Source organism: Pseudorca crassidens, chromosome 10 (genome assembly GCF_039906515.1).
Source record: "Pseudorca crassidens isolate mPseCra1 chromosome 10, mPseCra1.hap1, whole genome shotgun sequence".
NCBI lineage: Eukaryota > Metazoa > Chordata > Mammalia > Artiodactyla > Delphinidae > Pseudorca > Pseudorca crassidens.
In genome coordinates, this window is record NC_090305.1 from 73,089,065 (window position 1) to 73,112,294 (window position 23,230).

Sequence of the window (23,230 nt, forward strand, 5' to 3'; positions counted from 1 at the left end):
GGTGGGGAGTTGGGGACTCACCATAGAGCTGCAACTGGTGATGTACCCTCCTGGTGGAGCCCTCCTGCTGCTGGGCACCTATGTGCCTTGTACCACCAGTTTTCGAGGGAGGGCTGCTCTCATTTGCCTTCCACAGATGGAGACATTGGGACACAGGGAAGTTAAGTCACAAGTCCAAAGCCATTAGCTAACAAGTGTAGAGTGAGGTCTCAAACCTGGGATTCCAGCTCCAGAGCCCAAGTTCCAGACTGGTGACTGCAATGTTGGGGTGCTGCCCAGAGGCACGCTGCAGAGAACAGGGAGGAAAGTTGGGAGTCTTCTTGGAACCTTATTTATTTGCTAAGACACGAAGCAAATAATGGCCAGTATGTATGGAGTGTTTTGTATGTGCCAGTTGCTGTGCTAAGGGTTCTACATACATTAATTTGCTTGAGGCTCATCATCTTAGATAGGTCACGGGAGGATGGAACTCGGGACTGAAATGTGATGGTTACTCATTCACAGAAATAGAACTAAAAGGAAATGTGTGTGCATGTGTGTAAGGGGGAGTGTGCAGAGAGAACGTTAGCCGTCTGCAACATCAGGTGACCCCTATGTAGCAAAGTGCAAGCTTCAGAGGAAAGCACAGATGAGAGCAGTTATTGGATGGAAATAAAAAAGGAAGCTACAAATGTGATTTTTTGATGGATTGTATGATGTATTATAAAAACAGAGCAGGGATGTGTGAGTGCTTTTCAGATACAAATTGCAAATTGATCAGAAAGGTGGTATGGGACTCTTACTCTCTAAACTTCTGCTAGTAGTCTGTTTTACTAAAAGCTGAACGTCTGATAAATTTTTGACTGGCATTGGAGGTAATTTAATCTCTCAGAAGGTAGAGGAAACAGGAGGAAGAATTGCTATTCCTGGACTTGATATTGACCAATATGAATCATAAGTTGATGCAGAATGGACAGGAACATTGGGAAAATGACCATGTTATGTGGAGTTCACTTTATTGAGCAGAGAGGCTGGGCATTGACACAACACTAAACATTAGGGGAAATGATTTTAGTCCAGTTTGTTGCACTACAGGTAGGACCCATTGAAAGAGGTCAGGAAGAATTGTAAGCTCATAAAATTACAATGCAGTCGTGAAAATCTGAATTGTTCCCATAAAGAAGAAAAGGGAGAAGGCCTTTAAACATCCTTCACCAGGAAAAAGGCCTGCATCTATTAAACTCAGATTTTAAAAATAGTACATTAACAACCATAGAATATGGGTATATTGTATAGGATAATTAAGAGAGTATGAGTACATGTAATGGGTTGAATAGTGGCCTCTAAAGGATATGTCCAAGTCCTAACCTCCAGTACATCCTTCAAATGTGACCTTATTTAGAAATCGAGTCTTTGCAGATGTAATTAAGCTAAAGATTTTGAGATGAGCTCATGTTGAATTTAGGGTGGACTCCAAATCCAGTGACTGGTTTTCTTAAAGAAAAAAGAGAGGGAGACTTGACACAGAGACCCACAGAGGCCAAGTGAAGATGGAGGCAGAAATCGGAATGATGTGTTTATAAGGCAAGAAACGTCAAGGGTTGCTGGCGACCACCGGAAGCTAGGAGAGAGGCATGGAACAGATTCTCCCTCAGAGCCTCCAGAAGGAACCAATCTTGCTAACACCTTGATTTTGAACTTTTGGCCTCTAGAATACATTTCTGTTATTTTAAGCCCCCACCCCCACCCCAATTTGTGGTAATTTCTTACAGCAGCCACGTGAAGCTAATACAGTCCGTTAAACCCCTTAGATTATTTTAACTAGACCATATTTTTTAGTGATTCTACTTCCCTTATTCATCATACCCTGGGAAAACCAAAGCCTTCTGTTCTTAAAGAGACATAATTTCAGAGCAAGATGTGGTATCCAAATGAAGTGGATGAAATGATCCTCAGGCACTACAGTTCTTTTTCAATTTCTGAAGGTGCTCACAGTTCGCAGAGGGAGGAACAATCTTAGGTTAGTAGGGCCATCTGGAGATACTACCCCCAGAGAAATCATGCTCAAGAAAAAAGAATTGTCTAACTGGAAACTGGTGAACTCCTTAACATGTTGAGACAGGGAGCCCGTGAAATGGAATTTTCGCTTCTAATTGTGGAAGGTTTTTATAATTGAAGTTATTGATGGAAGCGGCAAGAACCGTGGATTTTTCACTGTCATTATTGTATTTGCACCTTCGTGGATTAATTTAAGTGGCTTCCGTAGCAAGGAGTGAGTCACAGTAATTATTGTAAAGCCTGGACAGGAACAATAAAGAACTCCATTTTCCAGGATGGTGAGGATAGTCTTAACTCAAAATTACTTTACAGGAAAGAGTTGACTTGATCATTTTCACTCTCCCAGTCTATGATGTGGTTTATTATAGTTTACAAGAGTTAGAGCATTTGCCCTTGAGATGAGAGTTAGAATCCCGCTTGCCTGTTGCATCCGTGTAAGTGGTCTGAAAGAATGAGACAGGCTGGAGGTAAGACAGTAAGACAAGGCGCCATGTCTGTCCACTGGGTCAGGCGTCATATCGCGGCTCTGTCTCATCCTCCACATCTTGTGGGCAGCCAGCTGGCAAAGGGCACGCAGCGAGGAGGAGTGGCTAGCACAGTGCCAACAGTGAGTTTCCTTGCAGTGTACCTAATTTACATAAGCATTTCTAGAGTTACTTTTTTCGTTGGCTTGCTGTGCAACGTATGGGCTAGACTGAGGGAATCTGTCCCCATACCCGCTGTCTGTGTAGTATGGAGGGATCTTTGGAATGAGGACGCCACAGTGGGGTTACTGTGATTCACAGTTCCACAGGGAATTCTGGTGAGGGTGCTGGACTCCAGGGGATTGGACTAAGCTCCCTTGATGACTTTGTGAATGCCTATGGCCATTAGTCCCTTTCTGCCAATGTGTTTTACCTTCCAAACAGGCCAAATTATTGGGTATTATTATCCCCATTTTACAAATAAGGAAATCACAGATAAGAGGCTTTGCCATTTGCTAGTTGGGTGTTTTAGGAAAGAACCTGACCTCCTGGTTCTCCGTTTCCACTTGTATAGCATGGAGAACAACAGTGGACCTGCTGTGGAGGGCTGTGGTGGGGGTGACAGGAGTGAAGATGAGCACAGTGCCTGCCTTGCAGGAAGGACTCAACAAAGGTTTCTCCTCCTCCTCCTCTTCCTAACTATTAACATGCTCATCCTATTGTCATCCTTACCCTCATCATACTGGGACTGGACAATTATCTATACTCTTGCAACAAAATTTTGCTGAGTGTTGCATTATTTTGAAACAGGATCTTCCAAGGTTAAAAAAAAGTGGACAGTTAAAGAGTATCCTCAGTGATCCACCATGCTTTGATCAGTATGCAAGAAGTATATATTTTCTGTCTTTGTCTTCACTCTTAATTCTCATCTGTGGACAAAAGACAAGGGGTTATCTTTGGGCTCCCAAGGGTGAGGAAAAGACATTTGCTCATGGGATGACAGGGCAGAAGAGTAGATAGTTGTCTGGAATTGGAGAACAGCCTTTTATTCATCAGTCCATCCATCCATCCATTCATCCATTCATCTCTTTATCCATCCATACATTTTTGGAGTTTCTGCCACGTGCTGGTCAAAGGTGTGCAGCAGGAGATCAAAGCAAGATTGTTCCTGCCCTTATGGAGCTCATAATCTGCTGAACAAAAGAGGTAGAGAGATTTAGTTATGTAATTCCAATTTACTTATTTATTTATTTTTAAAGCAGACTTTTAAGTTAGAGGTGGAGAGAATTGGAACAGGGCTGCGTTGGCTGAGGTGACTGCAGTGACAGAAAACACATTTTTCCTGTTTTCAATGCTGAGTTCTGACTCAGGAGCCGAAGAGTGGAACAGAATGCTAAGAAAGTCTCTCTTTGCTTTCTCTGAACTATTTGCTCAGCCAGATTGAAAGTAACCCAAAAAGGGATGTGCCTTTCAAGTAAGGAGTCATCAGTAGAGTCTCCTGGGTGGCTTAGAGGGCTCAGGCAGGATGGGGAAACTCTAATGTACATAAAGCTGGAATTCCCAGGAGCTAAACATTTCGGGAGCTATGACTTTCTTCACAGCTTCCTGCAGAATGGGCCCCATGGTGATATCTGCCAGCTACGTGGGATGCCAGCTGGGGTTCTGTTTCACTTTGGTTTGTAACATTCCTCTTCTCTCTCCCCGCCTTTTTTCCCCAGATCCAGCAATTGTCAATGGGGTTTATTGGTCCGAGTCCCTAAACAAAGTTTTTGTAGATAACTTTGATCGTGACCCGAGTCTCATATGGCAGTACTTTGGAAGTGCAAAGGGCTTTTTTAGGCAGTATCCAGGTGAGTATCCCTGCATTGAGAATTATGATTCAAGTTACTGATCCTGTGATATTTTCCTTTAGGGTTAAGGGTTAACAATTTTTTCCCTTCCCTTAGAAGAAAATGAAAGATTAAGTTCAAATCTATTAAATCTCTTGTGAGGGTACAGGACAGGAATGCAGTGTGGCATCTGCATACATGTGCACACCCACATTTGGATCTACGTGTGGTTTCAGCATCTTCCTCAATAGAATTATTCATAGAGCTGCCACCTAAAGTGAGGTATTGGAGTGTGAAATGTATCATTTCATCTTTCTGGACAAGAGATTGCTTTTATTACTATTACTACTATTACTATTATTGTTGTTATTATTACCAGGGAAAGGAGTAATCCATAATGGGCTGAGTTAAATTCTGACTGGAAAATGTAAGAAATGGAAACATTTGAGCTTAGGTTTCCCTACTCTAAAGCTGACTGCTCCTGAAAGGAGAGGTTGAAATGGCCAAAGCACTACTGACGTCAGTGCCACCAAGAGCACCCTCAAATGAATATGTTTGTCAGAGTTTGTCCATCGTGACTTTGGAACAAGTGTTCCTTCTAGGGTCTTCCCAGGCCTCTGCTTTGCAACAGGAATTTAATTCTGGCTTGGTTTGAATTGTAATTAAAAAAGGAAGTTTTAATTTTGCTTACAAGTTGTGAAAACAGGACTCGAGGCTGCAATTGTGCCAACATCACAGCTGTGGAAATTAACAAGCTCAACCTAAAAGAAGGAAAAAAACGCCCTGCATAATCTTGGAGCAATTAAGTGGAGTCTTTTATGTTTTCATTAAGTAAGCCTAGGCACCTGATGTCTTCCCACTTTGAGGCACAGAGACTGCCAGCCTGTGCCTTCAGGAGTTGTTTGCCCTGCACTTAGCATCTGTCCCCTGAGACTTGCCTGCCGAGTGCCTGCTTTGCCAGATTTTTCAACATTTCCCGAGAGCTGTGTTCAGCAGGGCATGCATGGTTCCTCCTGGAGCTCACAGAAATTTAAACAATAAGCATTCTATTAAAGATAACATTATAATAAACAGTGGTCTATTAAAGTTCTAGTGTCACCAAATTGCAGTCTGCTTTGATACACTCAACGGAGAGTAAATTTAATGCAGATGTTGTGAAAATAGAGCATGGTGGGGGGCTGATCCATCAGGGAAGCCACAAGGACATCTTACCACGTGGCATTTGGATGAAGGTGGAGCAAATAAGAAGAAACCACAGATCATCTGTTGTCTCCACCAGCAGGAAGTCTTCAAACTAAATTGAAAGTTTCAAATTTAAAATCTGATAATAGAGATGTATTAGTCATCTCGGGCTGCCATAACAAAACTCCACAGACTCGGTGGTTTAAACAACAGACATTTATTTCTCATTGTTCTAGAGGCTGGGAAGACCAAGATCAAGGTGCTGGCAGATATGGTTCTTGGTGAGACCCCTCTTTCTGGCTTGCAGACGGCTGCCTTCTTCCTGTGTCCTCACATGGGAGAGAAAGGAAGCTCTGGTGTTTCTTACTCTTCCTGGAAGGGCACTAATCCCATCATGGGGGTTCTACTCTCATGACCTCATCTAAACCTAATTGCCTCGCAAAGAAAATTACCTCTCAATACCAGAACATAGGGTTCTTCAACCTATGAATGTTGGTGGGACACAAACATTCAGTCCATAACAAAAGAAAATCCTCATAAAGCGTTTCTCTAATTGGAGAGATTAATTTATGTACAAGATTTTTATCAGTCAGAATCAGAATAGTTGACTCAGAAATGCTTACAGTTCTTTTTTGATATTGGTGGCAGAATTTTGACTTTGTAAAATTTCTGCATATTTTCTTTGTGAATAAAGACATAGGTCACAGTCCTCCAAAGGGCTTCACTGCCCTGATACGTGTCAGTGCTCACTCAGTGCTTGGTTCTGAACAGAGTACACCTCTTGTTTCTTGGACATAAAATGATTGTTAGATGAGGGATCCATGGGCTTTTTTTGCTAGGATTTTTTTTTTTTTCTTTTTAGGATGCTTCTTTTCATGTTTAGAGTGGTACAATAGTATGAATCAGTGCTAAGTGTAAATGTCGTAAGCAGAAGGGAAGTTCCTTCATTCTTACATAAGTGTGTCCTGAGTTCTTGCTTTGTTCCAAGCCCTGTGTGGGGCCCTGAGGATAAAATGGTGAGCTAAGCGGAAAAGGTCACTGCCCTCGCGAAGCTCCCTCTTGTGGGGAAGTGCATTCGTTAGAGATTTTGGTTGCCAGTGGCAGAGACCCAGTTCCAGCCAGCGCCAGCAGGGAACACATTCATTGAATCACCTGACTTTCAGATGATGCTGAGTTAGGCTCTGCTCTGTTGGCCCTACTCTTCATTTTCATGTGCCAAGAAGATTATGAAGACATATGTTGCCTTAGATGAAATTAATTTCCCTCCAATATTAGTTTATAATGCCTTTGGGAGAGAAACAATAGTATATAGGAATATTGTACAATATTTTACATCTAATCAGATTTGAGCATTTGAGTCTGCAGTAGAGATTTTGACATTATTTTCAGTTTCACCTGTGGATATGCTGAATGTTCTAGGGACCTTGTCTTGTGAAAGCTGAGGAAGGCAGGCCGAGGAAGGCAGGGCAGGCATCACTGATGCTGGTCCTGAAGTCTGGAGTGCCGCCGAGAGAAGGCTGAATGGCAGTGAAAGCTGCTGCTGAACTGCACTGTTCCTTTTATCTTGAGAGTCATGCCCCAGCCAGCCTGGAGGGATCCCATGAGGCATTTGACACTTCCAGAAATGATATGGCTCCTGAGGGTACTCCTTGGTTAAGTGACAGTTCCTTGGATCTCAGAGATTTAAGATGAACCAACTATTATTTCTCTGGGATTTGATTACTTGAACATTTTCAAAATATCTGTGTGTACAAAAAAGTACATACTAAAATGCTGAAATGTCCTAGGAGAGACAGTACCATCTGGGACAGGGTTTCCTGAAGGTTGTCTCCTAAATCATTTTGTTGTGAGATTCTTGGGAAAGGAAGGGCTCAATGGTCAGATTAGTTTGGTAAATGCTGCCTCTTGCTGCCCCAGCAGCAGAGGTTCAAGATGAACATAAGCAGATTAAAGGCCCTCAGATGTTCCTCCCATGGCATGGAAACCAGTTTTACTTTTATACACTTAACTGACACTAAGATACAGTAAATTCTCATGGAACCTCCTTATACTGCCTGTGTAAGGAAGAGAATGGTGGCATGGGATTTGGGAGATCAAGTCCCAGTCCTAACTAGAAATCTCAGGAAAATCTGTTGAACTTTGAGAGCCTTGGAGTCCCTGCTATGAAATGAAGATTTGGGCCCAAAGGTTAGGTGTGGGTGAGATGATCCTCCAGGGCCCATACAACCCTGTCTTTGAGTCAAAGTGTGACCTTTATTGTTATATCCAGGGCAGCTGTGCCTAGAACTGTGTTGAGGTACTGTCTTCATCCTCTTAGTATGTACCTCCTGTCCTGACCAGGAAGGGCGTGGGCCTCCTGGTTCCTGCTGTCACCCAGGCTCTTTCCTTGCTATAGACATCCTCTCTGCACAGCCACACCAGCCTTCCTTCAGCTCCTTGAACTTGACATGCTCTTCTCATACCTTGGCAAACATGGTTCTCTGTGCCCGGGGGTAATCCTCTTTACCCTGTGGCCACCCCTCACTTTTGTTTTACAAGTCCTACGCTTCTTACATGTAGTGGGTTGAATAGCGTCCCTCCAAATTCATGTCCACCTGGAGCCTCAGATGTGAACTTTCATGGAAATAGATCTAATATAGCTGGGATGTGATCATACTGGATTAGGATTAAATCCAATGTAACTGGTGTCCTTATGAGAAGGGAGGACATACAGACACAGAGGGAAGACAGCCACGTGAAGATGGAGTAAGAAATTGGAAAGATGAGCTACAAGTCAAGGAACACCAAGCATTGCTGGGAGCCACCAGAAACTAAGAAGAGGCAAGGAAGGATTCTTTCCCTAGAGCCTTTTTGAAAAGCACCAAGTTTCAGCAGTGCATGGGTGGAGTTACAAGCCCATTTGCAGGGAAAGGACCTCAATCCAAAAGGAGAGCATTGAGTGTCATTAATTCCTTCTTCCTAGGCCCTGGCCTAAATGCTAGGACAGTAAAACAGAATTGCATGTTTTCTCCCCCAGTGGAGCACATGGTGATAAGGCTGTGATGGAGGAAGGGTGGCAGAGTACGGGTGAGGTGGAGGATGATCAGATATGGTTGTGGTCTAAAAACACTGGCCACAATTCAACTCAAAGAATGTCCACTGAATGTCTACCATGCATCAACACATTAAAAAAAATTCTCTTTATTTGGACTCAAACCAGTTCTTTGTGGAATTACACATTGGAACATTACCTAGCCTCACTATATATATAATTTCATTATGTGTGAAGACTGTCATCCTAGCTGTACTTGGCTTTATACAAATGTAGTATGTCAGATGTTTTTAAAATAAATTGCATTCTCCTCCTTTAGTGTACAATATATTATGTCACTTTTATTTTATCTTCATTACCTAATAACCTTCAATTGGCAATGGCTTCTCATACTTCTGTTTTCCAATTTGTTACAGAGAACTTTTAAATTAGGTCCATTTGCACGTGGGAAATGTAGGTACAAGGAGGACAAAACAAAATGACTCTTTGGTTTACAAGCTGCCATCTCATGATTATCTCTGGAATAATTTAGTGATGTTATCTTAAGCACGTGCCTATTATTGGCCCAGTGTGGTCCAGAAAACTGACCCTTATTAATTGGAAAGGAGAATCTCAATGCTACAAAGTCAGGATTTTCTGCTGTGAAAATAGTTTTTCTGTTTTATTTTCTTAACTCCAAAATCTGTGTTTCTAATCCTCCATCCCTGAGCAGTACTGATGGTTGAAAACAATGATTTTCTATCTTATTTTTAGGCAGCAAACCCTTTTCTTTTTAAATGAAAGTTTATTCATAAAGATTAAGTTGTAAATAGAGCATGTGAACCTTAGACATATCCTGACCAGTCTGCAAGCCATGAGACTAAGGATGTTGGATCCCATTTTACGTAAGGAGAAAAACCCCCAGGCTTCAAAGACTGAAATTGAAATTTTATTATGCAGTATAGTTAGGGCCATTTTATTTCATTTCAGTGTAGAAGGCCAAGACAAAACAGAACTGAAAAGAGAACAGACTTGTGTATATTCTGAGATGGAAACATTGAATGCTTTCTACCCCCCGTGCCCTAGACATATACCTATCTGGGTCCAGGGACGGGGCCTGACCCTGCCCAGAGATCCATGAATGATGCAGCCAGGTCCAGCAACTTGAAGGACAGTGAGAAATGACCTTGGCTAACTTTATCATTAGCCATGGGAAGGGGCTGGAGTCATGTCCTTTCTTGATGGACAGTGGGTTACTAAAGATGTCACCACTCTCTAGCAGATCTTGGAGTGCCTGAGCTAAGGCCGTGTTTGCTATGGCGTTCCAGCCCTAAAGCACCTTCCCAGAGTTGGTGATGGAACATGTGATGAGCTCCAGGGTCGGTGTTTGCATGTGATTTTTCACCCTGTTCATTCAATTAGCAAAGCAGAGCAGCCTTGAAATGCTGTGAATAAATATTTGAAGTTTCTGGGTTTCTTATAACTCCATTTTTCTTCTAGGGATTAAATGGGAACCAGATGAGAATGGAGTCATTGCCTTTGACTGCAGGAACCGAAAATGGTAGGAAATGGTCAAACCTCTTAGTTATTTTTTAAAAGAGGAAACTTGCCTAGAGATTCAGGATTCATTTTTACTTAATTTTCCTCTGATCTAGGTACATCCAGGCAGCGACTTCTCCGAAAGACGTGGTCATTTTAGTGGATGTCAGTGGCAGCATGAAAGGGCTCCGTCTGACGATTGCAAAGCAAACAGTCTCATCTATTTTGGATACGCTGGGGGATGACGACTTCTTCAACATAATTGCCGTAATTGCAGCTGTTTTGTACTTTCTTTGCACTTTGAGTTCATGTGATCTTTTATCAGCAAGCAGTTAACATTCTTATTGCTTTTGTATACATAGCATTAGATGCCCTAGGATGAGGTCTCATTAGTCCCACGTGAGTTCACTGAATCGTGGTACTGGAGGGATTTCAGTCACTGGGAAAGCAGTTGAGCACATTTTTTCTCACCTAGCTCTCAGGCACTATTATCTGGAAGAGTAGCACCAGATTTAGTTTTCCTGGAGAACCAACCCTTTCAGAACCTTGGGGAATTAGACCTAGCGAGATTTCCCTTAAACTACTAGATTTTCTCATGTGGAGATTAATTTTAAGCTAGGTTAGTCTGATGACAATGATAGTAATAGTAATCATGATGGTAAGACAACAAAAATGTAGAGAGCAGTTTAAGGCTCATAGGGTACTTTATCTCAGCTTCAGAAACAAAAGTGGCATTTATTAAGTGCCTACTGTGTGCCATTTGCCTAATCTTCATATTGGTATCATCTTCGTTCCTCACAGCAGCCCTAGCGTGTAGGGGGTGGTTTTGGCATTTTCTCAAGTGAGGTTGCAGGGATTGAGAGTGTCAGTAACTTGCGGAGGTCACAGAGCTGGGAAGTGGGAGATTCGGGAACCAAGCCCGGGCATGAACACACTGCCTGGGCAGGAGCACTAATTCAGGAGTCCATCTCCAGTTCTTTATCCTCTTCTCCCCCGTTCTCTGGTATAAGTCTCATCATGTTCCTTATTTCCCTCCCACTCTTTTCCAAAGATGATAGCCACAATGAGCCTGGTTGTTTTCCTTGAATACGTAGCTGGGTGCTCCTGTGTGCTGGTCACCTGTGCTTTTCCACATCCCCTCTCTCTGGGACATGGAGTGGCTGCAGCAGGCAGTGGAGGCGGTGTGGTGAGAAGACAGAGCTTGGCTTCAGGGATGGGACTTAGTTTTGAATGCTAATTTGGCCACATACAGTGCCGCGTCTTGGGATGAACCACTTGAGTCTGCCTCTGCCTGCAGCTGTGATGCAGGTGCAGTCACATCACTCCCAGGGTCCCTGCCAGGACAACCAAAGCTGGTACACAGGAGGCCAGTGTTAGGGTATGAAAGAAGGGCTGCTATTTGAAGAATGAGTGGCATGGACATGCTCCAAGAATGCTGTTCCTGTGTCTGCATAGCTTCTCCGGGCCCCTGAGCAGAGTGTGTCATCATGGAACCCTATTTCTGGGCAGCCTTCTGCATGGGCATAACATCCACTTTTTTTTTTATTTTTATTTTTTTATAACATCCACTTTTATTCACTGGGCAGAGGGCATGGGTATTGAAGTGACACTGGGCTTGCAGAGGGGATTGCTTGATTAGTGTCCTGCCAGCTTCTGATGAGACTTGGAGCAAAAAGGCACAACAGCAGGGCACCATGATTTAATAGCTTCAGATTTTAAAAAGCCCTAAAGAAGAAAAGGAAGAGAATAATAAATTCCATGGGAACAGAGGTTGGTCTTGTTTATTCAGTGTACTATCCCCAGTGCCTAGGACAGTACCTGGCAAATAGTAATTTAAATCCTTGTTGAATGAATTATACCAGCAGCTGCTTTCCATGGAGCATCACTGCCAAGTGTCCCAGTGTAGATGATCTCATTGGATATTCACCCGAGCTCTGTACCGCATAGCCTGGAGATAGAGGCACCAGGAGGTAGCAGCTACTGCCTTTAGGTCACACACTCAGAAAAAGTGGCACAGTGAGGACTCAGAAACTGTCCAGGTTCCCCTTGTCCTGTTTCCTGAGCAGAAGTGAAGAAAATATAGTTGAACCACTCAACCATCTTACTGTAAAACTGTATGGCCTCAGGCATAGCTCTTTGAAGGAGATTTTTCAGACAGAACTTTGGGTTTCCAAATCAAGAAAAGTTACTTTAGTTACCAGGCTCATTGTGAATATGCAAACGTGGGCTGATCCTCACACATCCTGAAGCATTTACAGTTAAGAAGCAGCTAATTTGGGACTATCTTTCTTTTTAATCTTTAATTACTCATTACAGAAGTATCATAAATTTGCATAATAAGAGCTAGCTAATTACATTGTGAATCCTTTATCAGTCAGGATTTATTGTTCTGTTAACAAAACCAATCGATTGAAATAATCTCTGTAAATTCATTAAGATATACAAACAGTGTCAACTCAATAATGAAGAGAGGGTGATTAAGATAATTAAAAGTAGACATGCCAGTTATTATAGAACAGCTAAGGAAAAAAAAATTCTTTTTTACCCCAAATTGGCCCCTTATATAAAGAAACCCATTAGAGGACCCATTAACCCTCACTGTACATCTGTTTGTTAGTTTTCAACATAAATGATCAGCTTCAAGACTGTTTACATAATTATTTCGACAACTAGAAAGATACTCTGAACTTTTTCATTTGAAGCCTCTATAGTAAAATCATGAACTCTTTTCCCTTAATGGGATCAAATATGTTTGAATTTATATTAAAAGCCTGAGGTCATAAAAGGAACCACTAATTAGCAGTAACTCTAATGTATTGATTGCTTTTAATATAGGCAACATATGTAAAAATTTTAAACAACTCAGAAATGTTCCCATTCCCTTTCCGTTTGGCACATATTCTTCCAAATTTTTCTGTATATATATGAACACATATTTTTCCCACAAAAATAGAATCCTATTTTACAGAATATTCAGCAACTTGCTTCTATACTTGTATTGTATCAAGTGTACCTGAAGAACAGAGCATTCCATCCTCTATAGTTGGCATTAATTTTTTAACCAGTCCCCCTTTGCTGGACACTATGCTGTTACTAATCTCTTTTCTACTCAAGAGTGCTACAGTGAATGGACTCATACATATATTTTTGCAGGATTGGGTGTGCTTCTGTTGAATAAACTCTAGAAGTGAAATTGTTGCACCGAAGGAGGGTCTGCACAGAGTTAGGTATTATCAGAATGTCCACTAAGCAGGTTATAATGTTTGCATACTTAGAAACTGTATTAGTCAGCTCCATCTGCCATAACTAAATACCACAGACTGGGTGGCTTAAGCAACAGAAATTTATTTTATCCCAGTTCTAGAGGCTGGAAAGTCCAAAGTCAAGGTCTGGCAGGACTTGGTTTCTGGTGAGAATTCTCTTCGTTGCTTGCACATAGCCACATTCTTGCTGTCTGCTCACGTGACCTTTTCTCCCTGTGCTTATGCAGAAAGAAAGAGAAAGAGGGCAAGCTCTCTCACATCTTCTCTTATCAGGGTACAATCCCATCACAAGAGCCCTACCTTCATGACCTCATCTAACCGTAATTACCTCCCAAAGGCCCCATCTCCAAATACCACCACACTGGGGGTTAAGGGCTTCAACATATGAATTAAGGGGAGGACACAAGCATTCAATCCATAACAACAATATTTTGAGGGTCCTAAATAGTAGATTTGTAATTGACAAGTCTTCATTTGCATTCCCTTGAATTGTCTCTTCCAACCCTAAGTGTGGTTCACCAGTTTTGCCTTGCCAAATTGTGGTGGTGGCTTTTTCCTCCATCTCCTTTTCCTATTTCTACAGTGGCAAAATTGCTCTAGTAATATGATGTACATGTTTCCTCCATCTGTCTAAAATGGTCACTTGCCCCCATCTAGAGGGAGACCCCACTGCAGGCTCTTGTAAGTACAGGGGGCTGGGATGTTTGAAACTCCATTCAGAATGCCCTGCAAATCTGTTTGAATGCATTGTTCTAGTTGGCTGGATTCCATTTACGGGAGAGGACATTATCATTTCACCCTTCATTACACTGTCAGTTTTCTCTTGCTTGCTGGGTAGATGTTTGAGGAGACATTTCAGTGTTTTAGAGAGAAAGTAAAAAATACAATCTTTATTTTTAATGTTGGAAGCTCTTGTACATTGTAGGTTTTTCGTTTGTACAAATGTAATTCATCATTGCCATTTGATTTTCAGTGCCATAATGGGGAAAGGAGGAAAAGAATTTAAATGGTGGAAAAGACTTTCCTTGCCCATTCTAGCCATTTTTGCATGTTTGTATTAACTTCATTCCTAAGTGCATCTTATAGAGTATTCTGAAAAGTGTCCAATCCAGATCTTTCCAGAGAATAAACATGAAAAGATAATGTTAAAACTTGTTTTAGTTTTCCTGAGCAGGATATTGCAAAATCAATCTAAGACCAATGAACTAAATGATTGAATTATGAAAGAACAGTTGAAATATGAGAGTGATTTTGTGCAGTTGAAGTTAAAATTTAAGATCAGACCACTGGTGCATGAAGAGAGATGTCTCTGACAAGAGAAAAGCCATATTTTTCTGATTCACTTTGAAGTCTAACTCCAAGCCATGCATTAAATTAACAATATTATCATAAAAATGAGGGTGCTAATTCTGTTCCATGCTGAAGTTAGAAAAATGATTTTACAGAAGCCTAAGCCATGCATTAAATGAACACAGTATTAACTGGGCTGATATTGATAAATCAATTTAAATGCCTCCTGTAGCCCGTGTTTGTGCAGAGTTGAATAGAGAAGAGCATCATTTGTTAGTTCAACCCAGAACTTTCTGGTGCCCTGGTTTTAATTTGCAGAATTTTCTTCAGAACCGTTTCTCCAGTGCTTTGCCTGCTGTGGATTTGCTTTTTAAAGTAATCGATTCCGTATTAAAAGTATGAGGATGGTATTTTCTTTCGGTGCTCATTTTCTCTGTACTGCTAATTACGTCCAGTCGTGTTTCAAATTACACAAGAAGCTTTTGTAATGCAAAAGATCCCTGGGATGCCTTGTGTTGGTGAAAATATTGTGGATTCATCTGCTTCATTACATAAACTCTACACATTTTCATTCTAAAGGTTATTTAATCGAAAGTGCATCAATAAAACCATAAAAATATTTAATGGAGTTCCAGCAATTCTACATCAGATTCTTGCATTGTATGAGCATGCCAGTATTTTAATTCTGTATATATATATATATTTGTGTGTGTGTGTGTGTGTATGTGTAACTAAGGCTTCTCTAAAACGGTTATTACCTGTTTTTCAAAGAGGCTAGAGATTCTTATCATATTAGTTTATTTATTTTTTTGTCTTTGTGTCAACTATTTTTTTCTTCTCTTGGCTTTGTTTCTAATCTTTTCCATCAGTGATCTTCAGTTTTGCCTTTCATTTCTTTGTTCTGGTTATTTATTTATTCAACAAATAGTGTTGAGTGCTAAGAGTTAAGTACTGAGGCTGCTTTTGTAGGTAAGGAAGACAGGTTGTCTTCCTGCATGGACTTTGAGGTTTTGTGTGTATGTGTGTGCTTTGGATGTGAATGAAACCAGGAAGCAGGTGCTCACAGTCGTGTGGACAGAGCAGTCTCAGAGAGGGTTGGGTTGGGGTGGGGAGGCTGAGAGAGCACAAAGCTGGAACATGCAGCCAACGGGGGGCTCAGTGATAGCTTCTTGGAAGAAGCGATGACGAAGTGAAGACTTTAAGGTAGGTAGGCGTTAGCCAGGCATATGCAGTGAGGTAGGGCAGGAAAAAGGAGAGTAACAATTGAGGAGGAAAGTGCTATTTTCAGGTTGTAGTAAGTTTTCTCCCACCTCCAGGAAGTACAGGCCTGGCTGGCTTGACTAAAAGGAGTTCAGTGACTGGACATAGTGGAGTGGGGGTGAATGTGGAAGGCAGAGAGAGTGGGTAGGTGGGGGTGATGGGGAAAAGAATGGTAGTGGATTGAGAGGGGCGGTCCAGATCAAGCAAGTCTGGTCATCAGCCACGTAGAGGAACTGGTACATCCCCTGAAGGCAGTGGAAGACATGGAAGGAGTCTCTGCTGCAGGGTGACGTGTCCACATGTTCCCTAAAGTCTCTTCTTTCTTCATGAGGTCTTTCCTCATTATCCTTAAAGGCAACTGTTGATCTTCTTTTGTTAGGCCTGAAAGCTGCACTGCTTTCATTAATCATGTCCAGCTTCCAACGTTAAGCAGGGTTCAGAATCCCCAGTATCATCCAGAGCCCAGTCAGCTGTCCTTTGCTCTCCAGTCTCTGGGCTGAGATTTACATGAACCAACATGTGACACTGTTCTGCACCAATGCCGAAGCTTGCATGAATCTTGGTGGGTGAGCCCAGCCCATTTGTTCTTTGTTTTTAGATTCTTCTCCCAAAAGTTCTGGCCATTCATTGAATGAAACTTGGCTTTCCTCTTTTAGATCATCATTAAAATTCCCATTGAGGATTTTGCTGTGTCTTTAAAATGCGAGATGTTGGGGGTACTTCCAGAGATTGGGTGAAAGGAAAGAAAAGGCAAATGGTGATGTATTCCTTGCTGTCAGAGCCTAGAGTTTGGCGGTTGGCCTGAATAGCATGGGTTTCTCTTGAGGCTTTTTTTTTTTTTTTTTGGATGGACCATGGCAACATCACAAATAAGCACTTTTTTATCATGAAAAGGAAAAGCAAACATTATTGAGCACATTCTTCTACTAATAAAAGTAAGAAAAAGTGGTCCATGATCACTCCACAGTGATGATCATGTGCAAATTTAGCCAGTGTTTGATATCCCTGACACATGGCAGGTGCTTAGTTAATATTCAGGGAAAAAACGAACAAAGGGTTTCATCGCAGATACCTTCCCAGCTGGTATTTGGCAGTAGGCTGGCAGCTCTGTCTTGGCTCCCTGTCTGCCAAATACCCAGGTTTTTGGGAGGGTTCAGAGTGTGGCCTAGGGTGGGGCAGTGTACAGCCACACAATGTGGTGGTTTCTGTCTCAGGTATTTAGAGAGTCACATGTGCCTACTGAAGCAGCCCTTCTCTCCAACGAATGCTGAGTCTGTGCTCTCTGCAGAGGTCAGGGGTACGTGAGCCCTGTTCCCAAGAATAAGTCATGGCCATTGCCCCAACACCCCTTCCTACTTAGCAAGTACCAGCTGTCAGTCTTTCTGTGTAGCACACAGCACACTCACATAAATATTTTCTTTCTTTCTTGTGCTTGTACACCCAGACACTTTCTTACGTGAGGCTTCTCTGTTGACTCTTTACTGAACCATCTCATTTCATCCTCACGATGAGTTCGTTAGAAAGATGCAGTTACAATCCCCATCCCCCCAATACGAACACTGACACCCAAAGAGTGGAAATGCTTTGGCCAAGGTCACCCAGCTAGTGTGTGTCCGAGCCCAGATTTGAACCCACCCTGTTTGCTGCAGTTGCTTTAGCTCTACTGCTCTACACTTGTGTGAATCAGAGGAGAAGAGCCAACCAGCCAGGAGAAAGGGAGAAGGAAACTGACAGTGACTGAGGCCCTGAGGCTATGTGGTAGATTCTAAGTTCTTTAAAGGGTGAAAGTTCTTTGTCCATCTCCTCACCACATGTTTAGTGGGCTGGCTAGACCATCTCTAGGGCTGCCTGGGCTCTCTCCTATCCTGCTAAGATACTCCTCCCATTTTCCAGAAACTTGCAGGAAGGACTAAAATGTTTGGGGAGAGTAGGGGGTGGTTGAGTGCCTCCCTGGGGTTCACTCTTGGTAATGGGAGGGAGCAAAAGCAAATGGCAGAAGAGCATTGCATCTGGCTAATGATGATGTGCATTGCATCCTTTTCTATTAGACCATTGATATCTGATTGTTTAAGTAGGGATGAAGGAGAGCTGAAGGAGGCCATTGTATCTTAGGACTGGAGGTGACCAGACCTTCAGTTGTAAATTGACTTGGCCATCTCACATTGTTTCACAATGTGGAAATCTAGGGGCCATCCATTAAAATGCAGAAATGTAAAGGTTTCCAAAAGGAGAACTGCTGGGAGCCTGGGAGCAGTTCTACATGCAGGGCACCCTTGGTGTCCCCCTCTGGAGGAGTGCTGGGTAGCGTGGTGAGCATGCACAGCCCGTGGGCCTCTTTGGCACAGCTGCTTGGTGTGCACCATTCCCTCACACAGACGGCTGAGCCCCGTTCCCTTTGGTGATACAGTCCAGATTGCTCAGCATAGTTTTGTCCTGATGCAGTCAAGGGAAATTAGTTAACTGCAAGCTTGGATGATGCCACTAACAAGCTGGCGGGGGTTCAGAAGAGCAGATTCCTCCACTGTGGCCAGGGCTTGCACAGTGACGGCGAGCATGGTTTTGATTACTGCACATGTTCCTCCCTGATGAGGGCAAGAACTTCTTGGTCTTCTTTACTTGTAAGCCCCTCTCTGGTCCCCCACATATACAGGCCTTTACATAACAAAGCAGTTTCAGGTATTTTGCATCATTGGATCCTCACAGGGGCCCGGGAGGGTAAACTGAAGATGAATTAGCACCTTATGCATAAGATCTGGGATCACAGAGGTTTAGTGACTTACCCAAGGCCACACACTGAGTGTATGGCAGAGGCGGGACCTGGACCCAAGTGTCCTGACTCCTACCTCAGAGTATAGAACCCCAGGAATCAACATTGTGAATGTGTATCAGGTAGAATGTAGGTAAAGTTTTAAAATTTACCTGGAAAATGGAGTTGGAAAGTTTTGGGCTGCAAGTTACAGAACAATTGAATAAAAGTTGCTTCAGTCTATAGGTGTTTCATAATCTCATGGAGGAAGCCTCAAAGAGGGCAGCTGCAGTTTGGTACAATGGCTCAACAGTGTCAGCAAGGACCCACATTGGCTCTATCTTCCTGCTCTGTCTTCCTTGAGCCTTGCTCTCCATTCTTAACCCTGTCAACCTTTGCAACCTCATGGTTACAAAATGACTGCTGCAGCTCCACAATAGCATCTCAAGAGGGAAGGAAGGCAGTGGATGTAGAAGAGTTTTCCTTTAATGGCAAGAAAAAAAATTTCATTGAAACTGCCCAGAAAACTACCCGTTATGTTTCATTGGCTGGGAATGGATTACTTGACCACCCCCAGCTGCAAGACATGCTGTGAAAGCCTGTATCCAACAGAGGGGGACCAAATAGCTGTGATTGCCTAAGACTGATTATGCTTCAAGAATGAAAGGAATTAAGCTTTAGGAATGGGCATATTATCACCCTGAACCAAATCAGTCAGTGAGGGAGGTGGAGGAGAGGAAAAATGGCTGGGTTGTTTTTTTTTTCCCCCAGCAACTTCCAGTGTCAGTTTTATATGCCCTGAGAGTTTTGTTTATTTTATTTTATTTTGGCCGCACTGTGCGGCTTGCAGGATCTTAGTTCCCCAACCAGGGTTTGAAGCCGGGCCCTCAGCAGTGAAAGTACGGAGTCCTAACCACTAGACTGCCAGGGAATTCCCTGGACTGAGAATTTTGGAGAAGCATTTCTTCAGGTTAGCCTGTGCAGTTGCTTCCTGGATCCTGAGATGACACTCCATTTGTTGACAGCTGATTTCAGAATTGCATAAATCTATTTTTTCTCCATGCCTCATCTCAGCTCTAAGTCCACTGAGCTATAATTTTTCTGATGGTTTTATGTGACTAAAAACAAAGATTAAAGAGGGAGCAAAAGTCAGATTGATAGGCAACATAGGCTTAGGCGCCAGAGAGGAGAAATTGGGGGCTCTGAGGTCCTGGGGTCAGTGGTTGGAAGGTCAAACTGCTTGGGTTTGAATCTGAACTCCACCCTATGTACTCCTCAGTGACTTTGGGCAAGTTCATCATCCTTACTCGGCCTCTGTTTTCCTATCTGTAAAGGGGGAGTGATTGGAAGTACTTACTACCTGAGGTTGAGGTATCCTGTGAATGAAGTCTAGCCTGTGTCTAGATAAAGGAAATGCTCACTAACAGTTAGTTGCAAATATTAGTGTTATCACTACCCCTACTTGCTATTAAGCATCTTGGTAGGTGAAACCTGATACATCTTAGTCACTGTTGCAGCAGCTGCCAGTCTGGTCCTCTGCAGTCTGTCCCTGCAGTGTGTCCAGAGTAGTTGCCCCAAGCTGATCTCTTTTTTTCACCTACTCCTCTGCCCACAGCCTATGGTTCTCACTGCCTGTAGGCTTAAAGTCCAAACTTCTTAGCCAGACTTTGCTCGCAGGCTGGCCCTGTGAGAGATGGTTCTGGTCCCTTCCCTCTGGAGCTCTGGGCTGGGCCTTTGGTCCCTAAAGTGGAAATGCCATGATACTCTCATTGAACAAATTGTTCCCCAGTACCTACTCTGGGTCCAGCCCTGTGCTTGTCACAGGGAATACACTGAGGAACCAGACATAGACCCTACTGATGTGGTCCCACATTGTGATGGATCCAGGCACCAGGCAATTAAAATTTTGGAATGGATAGGAGCGGAGCCTCTCTTGCAACAGAGGCAGCTTCCCAGAGGAGTTAGGGGTGAGGTGGCCCAGAGGATGAACAGGTGTCAGCTGGAGATGCCAAAAGAGGGCTTCAGGAAGAAGGCCCAGTTGTGGAAGGCCTGAAGGAAAAGATGGGTCATCTCAGAGGACAGAAAGGGAATTAGGGCAGGCTGTTGCCGAGTTTATGGGGAGGGCTAATGAGTGAAGATGCTAGAAAGGTCAACAGGGCTGAGTGGCTAGAGCCCTGCCAAGCCTTGGGAAGTTTCCTCTGCAGAGCAGTGGGGGGGCTCTGAATGACATTGACAAGAGGGGGAATGATTAGATTTGTGTTCGGGAATGTCCCAATCTAGCTACAGTGCAGAGAACCATGCTTGATGAGAGAAATTTAAATAAGACCACTCAGAATTTCTCTTCCTAGCTGTGAGCTTTGGACAAAAACAAGCTTTCATAATCTGGGTATTCTGGAATCAAAAATGACGGGAAGGCTGGCATTGGCCTGTGTGGACAGTGGTGTCACTGGGCATGTGCAGTGCTCTGACCAACACCTGCAAAGGCTCTTATAGGGGAATATCCAGGCCTCTCCTTTCCAACATTCTGTACTCACTCATATGTGACCTGCACATAGGTTCCTTAGCTCCATGAAACCAAAGGCAGAGCTGGAGCCCTATCCGCCCAAGTTTGGAGTGCTCTTTATTTACTTATTTATTTTGCCTCACCATGCGGCTTGTGGGATCTTAGTTCCCTGACCTGGGATCGAACCTGTGCCCCCTGCAGTGGAAGCACAGAGTCCTAACCACTGGACCGCCAGGAAATTCTGTGGAATGCTCTTTAGATCTCAGCTGGACCATGCACTGTTAGCCATGCCCTGGGAGCCCCTATGTTTGGAGTCACCCCTATATTTGGAGTCACCCCTGAAGGATTATCAGTTAACTGTGTACACCCTGAACACTGCCATCTACCAATATGTGCTGTACAAGTTTCCCCCTCAAACAAGAAATGAATGAAGTATGTCTTTGCACTTAAGCACAATTTTTTTGTAGGGGTACTGATTGAGAAAGTCACCTTATGTGTAAATGAATTGAGCCTGTGATCGTGCTGCTTTTTTGTTTGTGTGTGTGTGTGTATCCTTAAATTATTGTGTACCCTTCAAAGGCTTAATTAAGTGTTTCCTCTTGGCTGTTTTTCCCTTTGCAGTATAACGAGGAGCTTCACTACGTGGAACCTTGCCTGAATGGAACGTTGGTGCAAGCTGACAGGACAAACAAGGAGGTAGGGCCTGCTGCTGGGCAGGTGCATCAGGGGTCATGGCACACCCATCTCCCTCACAGTGATCAATTACAGTAATTCTGTCCTAGTATTTAAACTCACCAAATGTACTGCCCTTTCATTTAGGGCCTTGGAACTCCAGTGTGTAGAACATTTATGAAGAGGCCCAAATAAAATCATGAAAGTAAAATACTTATATTGAGTTCAGATGCTCGATAGTTCTGAAACAATTGATTTTCTTTTGGTCTAAGCACATCCTGTGTTGTGCTTTTCACCCATATTGACACCATTGAAAGAATATGGCTCTTGCTGGAATTTCAAAGAAAATTGAACCCACTTGTTATATCTCTTCTTGCACTTAATAATAAAATTAATTAAATAACTGTTGGGGTAGATATTGGGGTAACTTGACTCCTGGTTTAGAAGGTAAGCTTTATAAGGATAGGGATAATGTCACTCTCTGCTGTATCCTTAATGCTGCGAGCATTGCCTGCTTCATAAATATATATTGCCTGGAGCAAAAGGAAGGTATGTTAATGGAGGAACTTAGGAAATGGGATACAAGTTTCCTTTCCAGTTGGAGCATTCTTGGAAAATTTGCACAGTGGATTTCTATAAAATTCTGTTTTCCTTTGGCCACCCTTAAATCTGTCAGTACAACCATCACAGCCACCACCAATCACCCTACAGGGGCAAATGACCCTGTAGCTGTGTAGCTGTGGCTGCAACAATGTCACACGTCCTGGGACTCATAGCTATCATTACTCACATTGTTTTGTTGTACCTGCCATGTGGGTACAATAAAATAATGCTCCTCCTCTGGAGAGCAGATCCCCATGAGGTGACTGAGGACAATGGCCAAGGTAGCTCTCTGTGATGTACTATGCATGTGCTGGGAAGAACCTCTGGCCCAAATGGGCAGGGAGTCCCATTGGTGCTATCCTAGATGCAGGTGGTAGAAGTTTGGGTACCTCTGAGGGAGTGAACAATAGAGGATTGGGAGAAATGCACTAGAACTGGAACACAGAGTGAGAAGGACAAATTATAACAGAGTTAATATCCAAACCTTAATCTGAGGGGGAAGCACCACTATAATCAGCTTTGCTTTTAGGAGAGAGAAACAAGTATGTTATAGTTCAAAGAACAAGTGTATCCAGGGAATGTTTGTTCATGGTAATTTTTTTGGCCAAGGTAGGAAAAAAGTAACAAACTTACAGCCAGATTTCGCTAGGGACTTTCTCTTTGTTTGGCCATTGCCTGGCTCTGGAGTTCACCCCATTCCCAATTTTGTAGCATTGGAATATCTCCCAGAGCCTTAAATAGGTGTCCAGTGATGGTGCTTACAACATTAAATAGAAAAGATTCTTCCTTCAGGTGGCTTCCCCGATGAACAAGAGCAGTGTGATATTTGGAG

General features: G+C 43.0%; 1 protein-coding gene across 6 annotated transcripts in view; it reads left to right on the forward strand.

The window, feature by feature from the left end:
* Positions 1-23,230, forward strand: part of CACNA2D3 (calcium voltage-gated channel auxiliary subunit alpha2delta 3) — a 785,949-nt gene that overhangs the window by 349,170 nt on the left and 413,549 nt on the right. For 5 of the 6 annotated variants that reach the window (XM_067754783.1, XM_067754785.1, XM_067754784.1 and 2 more), the window contains exons 6-9: positions 4,220-4,351; positions 10,023-10,083; positions 10,178-10,328; positions 21,745-21,819. In XM_067754783.1, coding sequence (XP_067610884.1) covers positions 4,220-4,351; positions 10,023-10,083; positions 10,178-10,328; positions 21,745-21,819 — 419 coding nt within the window. The remainder of the gene's footprint in view (positions 1-4,219; positions 4,352-10,022; positions 10,084-10,177; positions 10,329-21,744; positions 21,820-23,230) is intronic. The other variant, XM_067754788.1, reaches the window with a different exon arrangement.